General features: G+C 41.1%; 1 protein-coding gene across 1 annotated transcript in view; it reads right to left on the minus strand.

Annotated features, from left to right (window-relative positions):
* Positions 1-153: 153 nt before the first annotated feature.
* The window catches only part of LOC134584681 (cysteine-rich motor neuron 1 protein-like), a gene marked incomplete at its 3' end in the record, with an annotated part of 68,857 nt that continues 53,756 nt past the window's right edge, over positions 154-15,254 (minus strand). The window contains exons 9-11 of the mRNA XM_063440534.1: positions 8,301-8,456; positions 7,677-7,817; positions 154-303 (exon numbers count right to left, since the gene is read on the minus strand). Of these exons, the coding sequence (XP_063296604.1) occupies positions 154-303; positions 7,677-7,817; positions 8,301-8,456 (447 nt within the window). The remainder of the gene's footprint in view (positions 304-7,676; positions 7,818-8,300; positions 8,457-15,254) is intronic.

Here is a 15,254-nt window from a genome sequence, read left to right on the forward strand (position 1 = left end):
AGTCACTCAGTCACTAATGGTCAATAAGTCAGCCGCAAACAGTCAGTAAGCCACAAACAGTCACTCAGAAGCCAACAGTCAGACGCCAACAATCACTCCTCTTTGGAAAATATCTATTACATATTAAAAAAATAAAATCCAAGGTCTCTGTACCTGAAGAAGGCTTCACACACTTCTGTCCGTCCCCAGAGACACAGCATTTCTCATCCGCGGCACAGTCCGAATCACGACTACAAAGTACGGATGGACAAACCAGACTCTTATTCTTCTTGGTCTCACCCACAGGACAAACGCCATGTGGCTCTGTAATAATCAAGGTAAATACAATGACAATACAAGTTACAACCAAAGAACAAGACTAGTTTTCAGAGAATCACAAAATATAATCATTTTAAGGTAAACTAAACGCACCATAGCCACTATAGGCCGCTGTAATTGCCATGGTGCCTGAAGTGCCCTGGCATTACCCCACGGTAAGGAGTCAGACCATATTTTGATTCCATACCTGGGGGTCCACCAAGCAGATCTCCATCTCCACTACCAATGCTAGAAAACTGCAAGGCTTAGATCATTGGCTGAGAGGGATCAGCTGATTATGTTTGCTGCATGCAATCTAAAGAACACGTTTCCATGTAATCTCCCAATCTGTAGCATTCCCTTTACATTCAGTCTCCCAATCAGTAATATCCCTTTACATTCAGTCTCCCAATCTGTAATAACCATTTACATTCAGTCTCCCAATCTGTAACATCCCTTTACATTCAGTCTCCCAATCTGTAATATCCCCTTTACATTCAGTCTCCCAATCAGTAATATCCCTTTACATTCAGTCTCCCAATCTGTAATATCCCCTTTACATTCAGTCTCCCAATCTGTAATATCCCCTTTACATTCAGTATCCCAATCTGTAATATCCCTTTACATTCAGTCTCCCAATCTGTAATATCCCTTTACATTCAGTCTCACAATCTGTAATATCCCTTTACATTCAATCTCCCAATCTGTAATAACCCTTTACAGTCAGTCTCCCAATCTGTAATATCCCCTTTACATTCAGTCTCCCAATCTGTAACATCCCTTTACATTCAGTCTCCCAATCTGTAATATCCCTTTACATTCAATCTCCCAATCTGTAATATCCCTTTACATTCAGTCTCCCAATCTGTAATATCCCTTTACATTCAGTCTCCCAATCTGTAATATCCCATTACATTCAGTCTCCCAATCTGTAATATCCCCTTTACATTCAGTCTCCCAATCTGTAATATCCCTTTACATTCAATCTCCCAATCTGTAATAACCCTTTACAGTCAGTCTCCCAATCTGTAATATCCCCTTTACATTCAGTCTCCCAATCTGTAACATCCCTTTACATTCAGTCTCCCAATCTGTAATATCCCTTTACATTCAATCTCCCAATCTGTAATATCCCTTTACATTCAGTCTCCCAATCTGTAATATCCCTTTACATTCAGTCTCCCAATCTGTAATATCCCATTACATTCAGTCTCCCAATCTGTAATATCCCCTTTACATTCAGTCTCCCAATCTGTAATATCCCCTTTACATTCAGTCTCCCAATCTGTAATATCCCATTACATTCAGTCTCCCAATCTGTAATATCCCCTTTACATTCAGTCTCCCAATCTGTAATATCCCCTTTACATTCAGTATCCCAATCTGTAATATCCCTTTACATTCAGTCTCCCAATCTGTAATATCCCATTACATTCAGTCTCCCAATCTGTAATATCCCTTTACATTCAGTCTCACAATCTGTAATATCCCTTTACATTCAATCTCCCAATCTGTAATAACCCTTTACAGTCAGTCTCCCAATCTGTAATATCCCTTTACATTCAGTCTCCCAATCTGTAACATCCCTTTACATTCAGTCTCCCAATCTGTAATATCCCTTTACATTCAATCTCCCAATCTGTAATATCCCTTTACATTCAGTCTCCCAATCTGTAATATCCCTTTACATTCAGTCTCCCAATCTGTAATATCCCATTACATTCAGTCTCCCAATCTGTAATATCCCTTTACATTCAGTCTCCCAATCTGTAATATCCCCTTTACATTCAGTCTCCCAATCTGTAACATCCCTTTACATTCAGTCTCCCAATCTGTAATATCCCTTTACATTCAGTCTCCCAATCTGTAATATCCCCTTTACATTCAATCTCCCAATCTGTAATATCCCTTTACATTCAGTCTCCCAATCTGTAACATCCCTTTACATTCAGTCTCCCAATCTGTAATATCCCTTTACATTCAATCTCCCAATCTGTAATATCCCTTTACATTCAGTCTCCCAATCTGTAATATCCCCTTTACATTCAATCTCCCAATCTGTAATATCCCCTTTACATTCAGTCTCCCAATCTGTAATATCCCCTTTACATTCAATCTCCCAATCTGTAATATCCCTTTACATTCAGTCTCCCAATCTGTAACATCCCTTTACATTCAGTCTCCCAATCTGTAATATCCCTTTACATTCAATCTCCCAATCTGTAATATCCCTTTACATTCAGTCTCCCAATCTGTAATATCCCCTTTACATTCAGTCTCCCAATCTGTAATATCCCTTTACATTCAGTCTCCCAATCTGTAATACCCCTTTACATTCAGTCTCACAATCTGTAACATCCCTTTACATTCAGTCTCCCAATCTGTAATATCCCTTTACATTCAGTCTCCCAATCTGTAATATCCCCTTTACATTCAGTCTCCCAATCTGTAATATCCCCTTTACATTCAATCTCCCAATCTGTAATATCCCTTTACATTCAATCTCCCAATCTGTAATATCCCTTTACATTCAATCTCCCAATCTGTAATATCCCCTTTACATACAGTCTCCCAATCTGTAATATCCCCTTTACATTCAGTCTCCCAATCAGTAATATCCCCTTTACATTCAGTATCCCAATCTGTAATATCCCTTTACATTCAGTCTCCCAATCTGTAATATGCCCTTTACATTCAGTCTCCTAATCTGTAATATCCCTTTAAATTCAGTCTCCCAATCTGTAATATCCCTTTACATTCAGTCTTCCAATCTGTAATATCCCCTTTACGTTCAGTCTCCCAATCTGTAATATCCCTTTACATTCAGTCTCCCAATCTGTAATATCCCCTTTACATTCAGCCTCCCAATCTGTAATATCCCATTACATTCAGTCTCCCAATCTGTAATATCCATTTACATTCAGTCTCCCAATCTGTAATATCCCATTACATTCAGTCTCCCAATCTGTAATATCCATTTACATTCAGTCTCCCAATCTGTAATATCCCCTTTACATTCAGTCTCCCAATCTGTAATATCCCTTTAAATTCAGTCTCCCAATCTGTAATATCCCATTACATTCAGTCTCCCAATCTGTAATATCCATTTACATTCAGTCTCCCAATCTGTAATATCCCCTTTACATTCAGTCTCCCAATCTGTAATATCCCTTTAAATTCAGTCTCCCAATCTGTAATATCCCTTTACATTCAGTCTTCCAATCTGTAATATCCCCTTTACATTCAGTCTTCCAATCTGTAATATCCCCTTTACGTTCAGTCTCCCAATCTGTAATATCCCTTTACATTCAGTCTCCCAATCTGTAATATCCCCTTTACATTCAGCCTCCCAATCTGTAATATCCCATTACATTCAGTCTCCCAATCTGTAATATCCCTTTACATTCAGTCTCCCAATCTGTAATATCCCTTTACATTCAGTCTCCCAATCTGTAATATCCCCTTTACATTCAGTCTCCCAATCTGTAATATCCCCTTTACATTCAGTCTCCCAATCTGTAATATCCCATTACATTCAGTCTCCCAATCTGTAATATCCATTTACATTCAGTCTCCCAATCTGTAATATCCCCTTTACATTCAATCTCCCAATCAGTAATATCCCTTTACATTCAGTCTCCCAATCTGTAATATCCCCTTTACATTCAGTCTCCCAATCTGTAATATCCCATTACATTCAGTCTCCCAATCTGTAATATCCCCTTTACATTCAGTCTCCCAATCTGTAATATCCCATTACATTCAGTCTCCCAATCTGTAATATCCCCTTTACATTCAGTCTCCCAATCTGTAATATCCCTTTACATTCAGTCTCCCAATATGTAATATCCCTTTACATTCAGTCTCCCAATCTGTAATATCCATTTACATTCAGTCTCCCAATCTGTAATATCCCCTTTACATTCAATCTCCCAATCAGTAATATCCCTTTACATTCAGTCTCCCAATCTGTAATATCCCTTTACATCCAGTCTCCCAATCTGTAATATCCCTTTACATTCAGTCTCCCAATCTGTAATATCCCTTTACATTCAGTCTACCAATCTGTAATATCCCCTTTACATTCAGTCTCCCAATCTGTAATATCCCTTTACATTCAGTCTCCCAATCTGTAATATCCCCTTTACATTCAGTCTCCCAATCTGTAATATCCCATTACATTCAGTCTCCCAATCTGTAATATCCCCTTTACATTCAGCCTCCCAATCTGTAATATCCCCTTTACATTCAATCTCCCAATCAGTAATATCCCTTTACATTCAGTCTCCCAATCTGTAATATCCCCTTTACATTCAATCTCCCAATCTGTAATATCCCTTTACGTTCAGTCTCCCAATCTGTAATATCCCTTTACATTCAGCCTCCCAATCTGTAATATCCCATTACATTCAGTCTCCCAATCTGTAATATCCCTTTACATTCAGTCTCCCAATCTGTAATATCCCATTACATTCAGTCTCCCAATCTGTAATATCCATTTACATTCAGTCTCCCAATCTGTAATATCCCCTTTACATTCAATCTCCCAATCTGTAATATCCCTTTACATTCAATCTCCCAATCTGTAATATCCCTTTACATTCAGCCTCCCAATCTGTAATATCCATTTACATTCAATCTCCCAATCTGTAATATCCCCTTTACATTCAATCTCCCAATCTGTAATATCCCTTTACGTTCAGTCTCCCAATCTGTAATATCCCTTTACATTCAGCCTCCCAATCTGTAATATCCCATTACATTCAGTCTCCCAATCTGTAATATCCCTTTACATTCAGCCTCCCAATCTGTAATATCCCTTTACATTCAGTCTCCCAATCTGTAATATCCCTTTACATTCAGCCTCCCAATCTGTAATATCCCATTACATTCAGTCTCCCAATCTGTAATATCCATTTACATTCAGTCTCCCAATCTGTAATATCCCCTTTACATTCAATCTCCCAATCTGTAATATCCCTTTACATTCAATCTCCCAATCTGTAATATCCCCTTTACATTCAGTCTCCCAATCTGTAATATCCCCTTTACATCCAGTCTCCCAATCTGTAATATCCATTTACATCCAGTCTCCCAATCTGTAATATCCCCTTTACATCCAGTCTCCCAATCTGTAATATCCCCTTTACATTCAGTCTCCCAATCAGTAATATCCCTTTACATTCAGTCTCCCAATCTGTAATATCCCTTTACATTCAGTCTACCAATCTGTAATATCCCTTTACATTCAATTTCCCAATCTGTAATATCCCCTTTACATTCAGTCTCCCAATCTGTAATATCCCCTTTACATTCAGTCTCCCAATCTGTAATATCCCCTTTACATTCAGTCTCCCAATCTGTAATATCCCCTTTACATTCAGTCTCCCAATCTGTAATATCCCCTTTACATTCAATCTCCCAATCTGTAATATCCCTTTACATTCAATCTCCCAATCTGTAATATCCCTTTACATTTAGTCTCCCAATCTGTAATATCCCTTTACATTCAGTCTCCCAATCTGTAATATCCCTTTACATGCAGTCTCCCAATCTGTAATATCCCTTTACATTCAATCTCCCAATCTGTAATATCCCTTTACATTCAGTCTCCCAATCTGTAATATCCCTTTACATTCAATCTCCCAATCAGTAATATCCCCTTTACATTCAATCTCCCAATCTGTAATATCCCTTTACATTCAGTCTCCCAATCTGTAATATCCCTTTACATTCAGTCTCCCAATCAGTAATATCCCTTTACATTCAGTCTCCCAATCTGTAATATCCCTTTACATTCAGTCTCCCAATCTGTAATATCCCTTTACATTCAGTCTCCCAATCTGTAATATCCCTTTACATTCAGTCTCCCAATCTGTAATATCCCTTTACATCCAGTCTGTGTATCTTTATATGTGTGTATCTGTGTGTGTTTGAATGGTTGTGTAAGTGTGTGTGTATATACTTAAGTTTGGTGTGTATTTATGGGTCTGTTGTGTGTGGCTGTGTATGTGTATATACCCCCACATGCAAACACCATCTCTTCAGGCAAATACGCCCTTCATTGTGTTGGAAATCTTTTTCTGCACCATTTGTCCAGTGCACTCACATTGAGCTCACCATTAATGGTATATAGATTTTTTCAGGGGAAGGTAACCTTTGGCACTCCAGATGTTGTGGGATACATCTCTTTGTAGTTGGACTGTAGGAGCGTGTAACGAACCTCTCGTTCTTCATATAGTACATTTGTTCGAACTCTCCCGAACTCCTAGAGGGTTAGGTGAATATAGGCCTTTTATATAGTGTGTTCCTTGGCACTCTCCTGAATTCTTAGTAGGTTATGTGAATATAACCCATTGATATGGTACGCTAATTCGTACTCTTCTAAAATCCAAGCAGGTCGTGGGAAAAAAATCAAGCGCTTCGTCGTTCGCATACCCAAACATAAGTCAAGACTTGATGAAGGGTACAACTGGAAGGCTTTATTATGGCCAGATGGCCCACTTTTATACACAGACCCCCTACATGGGATCTCCAGCAAAACAGAGGTACACTGCCCAAAACACCCCAAAACATATACAATATTACAAGGGACCCCCACAGGTCCTATATCCCTGGATAGCATGGATCTGAGCTCCCAAACGGTCCAAATAGCGCTCAGATCCCATTAATACAGCCGAATCGCCACTAGGGTAAACTTTTGACCGACCGACCGCACACCTGGCATCTGCCCAATATAGTTCTAGAAGAAAAGTGGTAGTGGTCAGTCACTTTTGGGAGTCCCTAAACAAATGAAATACCAAACAGTTCCCCTGGCTCATATGTAGCAATTATTCATCTAGTTTTCACCGTATAGCGCTCTCCTGGCTTGTTGGGAATAGAAGCAGGGTTGGTACAATGTTACCATGTTCGCGGGTTTGAGTGTCTGGCTTGGAGTTCCAGACACTCAATGACCACGTACCGCTGCCTTCTTTTGGGAGACAAGATGGCAGCCATTTTCCAGTGCACGTGTTGTTCGGTTATATAAACGGCGGCTGTCCAGGGAGAGCACTTAACTTTGTGGTTATTTTGAGGTTAATGAGCTAGGGGTGTGGTAGGTATTAGGTAGATTTAACCACTGAATGTGGGGAAAATAACAGTAGAAAGGGATATTGCAGGGTACGTCACAGAGCGTCATGGGAAATGTTGTCCACAACATCTGGAGTGCCAAAGGATGCCTACCAATATATAGAACATCTTCACAGATTCAGTGGATAAATATGGGCTTTAGGAAAAGTGAAACTAGTTAGACATTTTCTAATAATCACGGTTATGGTGCTCTGGTGAAATGTGAGCCATGAAACCTTATGGTATTATGCAGACTTATCATGCAGAATTACCTTCTGCAGGATCCCAGCAGCTATTCCCACAAATATTACAGCATTTCTGTTTGCCTGGACAGTCACAATCAGCTTGGCATGTGGGCTTCGGTGGTGGGAACTTACATCTGACTACAATAGGGGGACAGCGCCCAGGTCTTACTGCAAAAAGGACACAACGCAGGCAATATGTTACAAGTGAATTTGAAATACAGTCACATTGAGCAGAATGGAGGGATTCTGAAGATGTTCCGTAGGATAAAACCGCTATGTTTAATAAGTTAAAGATGGCAGATACATAGAAAAGTATTTAGGTGGACAAACGATATGAAAAGTCCATAGATAGAATGATAGTTGTAGATAATGTATAGAGAAATCCAAGGATCCCAGAACTGGCCAACGAGATGCCTGGACTGGATGTGTGACTGGACAGAGCAGGTGTGGAAGGAGACTATAAAACAAGGGTCTGGGAGGTGGCATTTGTCCAGAGAGAGATCTGTGGAGCAGAATACAAGGAGGTAAAGTGTTTGAAGGCGATAAAACCAAAGATAATGGAGAAAATGAGAAGCCATGATGTGCTCAATATACTATACGCAATAAGTGTGTGTTGGTGCAGATAAACCTGTAAGGAACATTCTCGCTTACCTTGCACAGGGGTTACACATTTCCAGCCACAGTTGGAGCAACAGCATTTTTTGCCACTTGGACACGGACTGTCGAATTTACACTCATCAGGCCCCGGTTTGGCCAGTGGACAGATGGAGGGATCAAACGGAGGACACACATTGAGTAAATCTAAATCTGAAGAATGGAGATAATGAGGTTAATAATTGAAGGCAGTAGAATGGATCAAAGTGAGCAAAGGAAAAATAGATTTAGTAAAAGATCGAGTCCCCTCCTTCAATCTATGGCGACAGACCTGGCCACATGGCACAAATCGTTATTTGTCTGGTTTGCTCAGAGCATATTCTAAAAATAAACACCGTACCTAAATTGTTGTACATGTTACAAACCCTGCCCATTGCTCTACCAAAATCCTTCTTCACAACCATAACACGTCTGTTCAGTTCTTTCCTATGGGTGCACAAACACCCCAGAATCTCCCTTCAAGGCCTTATGGGCCACAAACTACAGGGAAGCTTAGGTTTGCCCAACTTGGAAGCCTATCACAAGGCAGTAATCCTAACGAGGATTTATGAATGACCATGACCCAATAATCAAAAGCACTGAGTACACCAGCAAAATATGGGCTTCCAAGCTCTGCTGTGCACCATTCCATGTCAAGAGAGGGGTAAAACCCTTCTCAACCCATCCTTCCACCCCACTATTTCCCCAACATTGAGAATCTGGCACCAAATCAGACCACTCTCCAATATATCCCTATACCCCTCACCTCTCTTTCCTCTAACTTACAACCCACAGTTCCACCAGGGCATGAATCCAGCCTCTTTCTCTACCTATCACAATTCCCCTTACCTTACACTCTGCTCCATTCTTACTGATCAAAAAATTAGGCTACTAGCTGAAATCATACCCTGTACCCCACACACCCACATGCACAATGTTTGCCATTCACAGCTCACATATTTCATTAACTCAGCTCCACAATTACTAGGGGGAACCTGAGACTAGACATGTGCAATTCGTTTCGTTCCGAATGTCAATTCAGACGAATTTGGGGCAATTCGGACATTCAGATGCTTCCGAATGTCCGAATAGATGAATTTCCAAATTGCCAAAGTTCCGAAGTGCCGAATTTGACAAAGTTGCTGAAGTACTAATATACCCAGTGGAAGAATGAAGAATGTTACACTGTATACCAGTTTAATAAAAAGTATACATACATAGTGGGGAAATAAGTGAACCGCTGTATTTAATTTTTCAAGATTCTTTTGTTTCAGGTATTGTACCGGAGGATTGGAGGAAGGCAGATGTTGTTCCTATATTTAAAAAGGGTTCAAAATCCTTGCCTGGAAACTATAGACCTGTGAGCTTAACTTCTGTGACTGGGAAATTATTTGAACGGCTATTAAGGGATAATATTCAGGAATTCATTGGGAAGAACTGTGTTATTAGCAATAATCAGCATGGTTTTATGAAACATAGGTCATGTCAAACTAACCTAATTGCATTCTACAAAGAAGTAAGTAGAAATATAGATCAGGGTGTTGCAGTGGATGTGATCTACTTGGATTTTGCCAAGGCATTGATACGGTTCCTCACAATAGGTTAGTCTTCAAACTAAAAGAAATTGGTCTAGATGAATATTCTTGTTCTTGGGTAGAACATAAGGATTAAGGATAGAGTACAGCGAGTTGTCCTAAATGGTAAATTTTCAAGCTGGACAAAAGTGGTAAGTGGTGTCCCTCAGGGTTCTGTTTTGGGACCGCTTCTATTTAACATATTTATAAATGATCTTGAAATGGGCATTGAAAGCCATGTATCAGTGTTTGCAGATGACACAAAACTTTGTAAAGTAATAAAATGTGAGCAGGATATTGCCTTGCTGCAGAGGGATTTGGATAGATTGGGGGACTGGGCACTAAAATGGCAGATGAAATTTAACGTAGAAAAATGCAAAGTTATGCACTTCGGGGTTAAGAATGCACAAGCAATTTACACCCTAAATGGTAGTGAACTAGGGATAACCACACACGAGAAGGATTTGGGAATTGTTATGGACAACAAATTAGGTAGCAATATGCAATGTCAATCTGCCGTTGCTAAGGCCAGTAAGGTTTTGTCATGTATAAATAGGGGCATAAATTCTCGAGATGAAAATATAATTTTGCCTCTTTATATATCGCTGGTAAGACCACACCTTGAATATGCTGTGCAATTTTGGGCACCTGTTCTAAAGAAGGATATCATGGCACTAGAAAAAGTGCAGAGACGGGCTACAAAATTGATAAAAGGAATGGAGCATTTTAGTTATGAAGAAAGGTTAAACAATTTAAATCTCTTCAGTTTGGAAAAACGGCGCCTTAGAGGGGATATGATAACATTATACAAATATATTCGGGGCCAGTACAAACCATTATCTGGAAATCTATTCATAAACAGGGCTATACATAGGACACGAGGTCACACATTTAGGCTGGAAGAAAGGAGATTTCATCTAAGGCAAAGAAAAGGTTTTTTTACAGTAAGAGCAATAAGGATATGGAATTCATTGCCGGAAGAGGTGGTTTTGTCAGAGTCTATACAGATGTTTAAATTGCAATTGGATAAATACTTGCAAAAACATAACATACAGGGATACAATTTCTAATTAGTGGGTTAATAGCTGCTTGATCCAAGGAGACATCTGACTGCTATTTTGGGGTCAAGAAGGAATTTTTTCCTAGTTTGTTGCAAAATTGGAAGCACTTCAGGCTGGGTTTTTTGCCTTCTTTTGGATCAACAGCAAAAACATATGTGAGGAAGGCTGAACTTGATGGACGCAAGTCTCTTTTCAGCTATGTAACTATAGCCAGGATTCAGCTGTAAGCATTTGCAATACTTACAACAATCAAGTAACACATTCATATAAAATCAAAGTTATTTAGCCTGTCAATGGATGGGAATGAATAAGTAGATACTCCCTAATTCCCACGGTATTAGGGAGCTATCTACCAAAAGGCTGAAAGACCTAAATTGGTCTTTCAGCCACATTTACTAATACTAAGTAAAAATAACTTAGTATTAGTAAATTCTGCCCCTATTCGCTATACCGCTATAAAAAAAAGTCTCCCCTCCCGAGCCCCCACCCGTGCCACACAAATGGGGGCTTTTAAACTGAAGGGGGGACCTATTGCCCCACCCCAGCCCCCACCCCTGAGCGGCGGGTGGGGGACATGAAGTAAATTAAGGGGGACGGACCTAATCTACTCCCACTCCGGCCCCCACGCCTGAGCGGCGGGTGGGGGCCCTAAAGTAAAATAAATGGGTGGGGACCTATTGTCCTCCCACCCGGCCCCCACCCCTGAGCGGTGGGAGGGGGCCCTAAATTAGAATAAGGGGGGGGGACCTATTGTCCTCCCACCCGGCCCCCACCCCTGAGCGGCGGGTGGGGGCCCTAAATTAGAATAAGGGGGGGGACCTATTGCCCCCCCCCCCTGGCCCCCACCCCTGAGCGGTGGGAGGGGGCCCTAAATTAGAATAAGGGGGGGGGGACCTATTGTCCTCCCACCCGGCCCCCACCCCTGAGCGGCGGGTGGGGGCCCTAAATTAGAATAAGGGGGGGGACCTATTGCCCCCCCCCCTGGCCCCCACCCCTGAGCGGTGGGAGGGGGCCCTAAATTAGAATAAGGGGGGGACCTATTGTCCTCCCCCCACCCAGGCCTCCACCCCTGAGCAGCGGTTGGGGGCCCTAGATAAAAATCTAACCCCCCCAGGTGACTAGGGGTCCCCGAACTCCTAGTCACCCCCTCCGAAACAAAATTAATTAACCCCCTTCCAAACAAAATGAATTAACCCCTACCTACCCTCTCACCCTAAAAATAGTGAGGGGAGACCAATAACCAAGTACCTGTAAATAAATAATAAAACTTACCATTTGATGTATTCTTTTTTCTAAAAATCTTTTTTCAGCCCCAAAAAAGGGCAAATAAAAAACCATAATACCCGTCGCACTTTAAGCAAAAAAAAAAAACCCTGAATGCAAAAAAAAAAAAAAAAAGAAAATCAGACAGAAAAAAAAAATTAATCTTCACCCATGGAGGGCTCCTCTCACACGGAGCTATGCAGGGTGGGGGAAGGCTTATAAAGCCTTGCCCCGTCTTGCAGTTAGGCTTAGAACACATTCAGAGTGCTCTGACAGGTAAATGAATTTAACCCCTTAAGGACCAAGCTTCTGGAATAAAAGGGAATCATGACATGTCACACGTATTCCTGACACCATAGTTGTGAAAACGCTATTCACCCTGGCTTTATGCGATAATGACTAAGCTCCTCCCCTTCATGACACTGTCAAAAAGGGGCCAAGCATGGATGTCATTACAATTATGCCCCCCCTGGAAAAATTCCTGCGGACGCCCATGACTGTAAGTGTACCTAATAATGCGTGTGATTTCTACAAACAGTGCTGTACTATGTCAATTTATATATTTCTTGCATGAATCCATGGAGATCTGAGGGATGGTGGATCCGTGAAAATCTAACTTATTTGATGAGCCCGTAAAATTAATTCAGTCTGTGAGTGCAATATTGATACAGGGGGCCATTTGTTGATATATGCTATTTATCTGAGTTTTTTCTTTTCTCTGCTTATATATTTAGGTGTATCTTATTTTTGCATTTATCTTGAGGATTGAGAGGAATCCTTTGTTACACTGTTTTATTTATTGTACACACACTGCACTTGGGTGGTCTAAATTTGTTTATTTATAAGTCTCTACATTTACCTGTCACAGCACTCTGAATGGTTAGCTTGAAATCCAACCAGAGAGCTCTGTGTCATTTTACACAGCGTGCGAAGTAACCAATCAGAGAGTTATGAGTCAAATTACACAGCATGGGAAAATTTCAAAGAACTTTCCCATGCTGTGTAAAATGACACAGAACACTCTGATTGGTTGGATTTCAAGCTAACCAATCAGAGTGCTGTGACAGGTAAATGTAGAGACTTAACCAACCAACCAGGGTGCTCTAAGCCTTATTGCAGGGTGGGGCAAGCGCTCAGGTTTTTGGTTTGTTTTTTATAAAGTGTGACGGTTATTATGGTTTTTTATTTGGCCTTTTTTGGTGCTAAAAAAAGAAGATTTTAGAAAAAAGAAGACATCAAATGGTAAGTTTTATTTATTTATTTACAGGTACATAGTTATTGGTCCACCCTCACTATTTTTAGGGTGAGGGGTGTAGATAGGGTGTGATGAAAGCAGTTTCGCCACTGGTTTTTGGAGAGGACTAATGGCCAGCCTTTTGCCCAAAGACAATGGGCCCTGCAAAAAGACATGCTTAATATTGACTTCCATGGGAAAATGTGCCTCTTTCCCTCGCCCTTTTTCCTGTCCTATTGTTTCTCCAGCAGGGCGTTGTCCCAGGGACACTGCTATTCCAGTTTAAACTGGCTGCCTTGTCCCTCCTCAATCTCCCATCAGCCATTGCTATTGTTTAACCCCATGGCGATCCAATTGTACTCATGAGATCTGAGTGCTTTTCGGACATATTGAGGGCTCAGATCCAAGCTATCTGGGGATATGTTGCACACATAGGTTAAACATTGTATTATAAGAGTTATGTATTTTTATGTGTTTTTTGTAACAGTTTTTGACTTAGAGATATTTCCTGTACCTGCAGATAATTAAGTTACCACAGCCACTTAAGCCAATTATCTCCAGGATAGAGGAGAATATAGACTGGCCGCACAGCCTAAATCTGTGGAACTATTTGGGGCATGAAATCCATGCTTGCGGTCGGTCAAAACATCAGGGCTATCCAGGGATGTATAATTTGTGGGGATATGTGGTGTTTTGGGGTGTTTTCTGTGTTTTGTGAAAAATGTGTTTTCTGACTGTGGGTAATTGAGTTAGTCCATTGTGTTTGTTGATTGTATCACAGGCCTGTTTTGATTGGCTGTTGTAACTTTGTGTCCTGTGCTTCACAGGGTCCATGTGGGTGGTAACCTTGTGGGAAAACAAGTATAAAAGAGACAATAAACCCTCAGACAGCTGAGTTCTTGTTTTACCCTCAACATAGAGCCTCATCTCATGTGTGGGGGAAAAGGCAGCATCTACACTGGGGATTGCTATACTCTGTATACTCCCCTTGCTATAATCACTAAGCTATTTTAAGAGATATTCCTGCTTAATCTCTGGAGAAAGAGAGGGTCTCCCACTGGAACCTGAAGCCTTGTCGTAGGTCCAGGGTGGGTAGAGGACGGCGCGTTCCCAGCCAAGCTGCGGCAGTTTGTGGGATCTGCAGTGCTTATGGTGTCTGGTGCTGTGCTGATGGTCCTTGGTAAGCACTAGGAGCATCGATTGACGGAGGGTCCATCACATAGGGGTTAATTAATTTTGTTTGGGAAGTGGGTTGTAACGGATCACCTGGCACCCTGACTGGGTACCTCCGTTGAAGGATACTCCTAGCACTTCCTGAGGACTCCAAGCCCTGCAGCAGACACCACAACCACCGAACTGGAGAAACATACGAATGCTCTCAAGCATATGAATGCTGTAAACAGCTGAGCGGGAGAAGCATACAATCAGCTTACACTCCTGGCAATCAGCATACAATCCAATTCCCCCAATAACGAGACGACACTTCGTTTTGAGGTCAAACAGAACTGACTGTACTGGCACATACAGCCTCTTTTATTCACAATCCACAAACATAGTACTGCCCACAGGGTTTTGAAATACAACCAATCAATACACACAGACACTCCCACACAAAATCCTCCCCTCTGCCTGTGATATGATTATTGAACACAATGGGTAAAATAATTATCACAGGCAGAGAAATACAGTTTTATAAAACATATCACAGGGACCCCAAAACATGGAACAACCCCATAACAATCCTCGGAACCGGGGGATCTGGGTGAACCACATATCCAAAATTCACCCAGATCCGTTCAGTGGTTTGGAAGATACAGTTTAATGCAGATTCCGCCAAACA

Source organism: Pelobates fuscus, unplaced genomic scaffold (genome assembly GCF_036172605.1).
Source record: "Pelobates fuscus isolate aPelFus1 unplaced genomic scaffold, aPelFus1.pri scaffold_51, whole genome shotgun sequence".
NCBI lineage: Eukaryota > Metazoa > Chordata > Amphibia > Anura > Pelobatidae > Pelobates > Pelobates fuscus.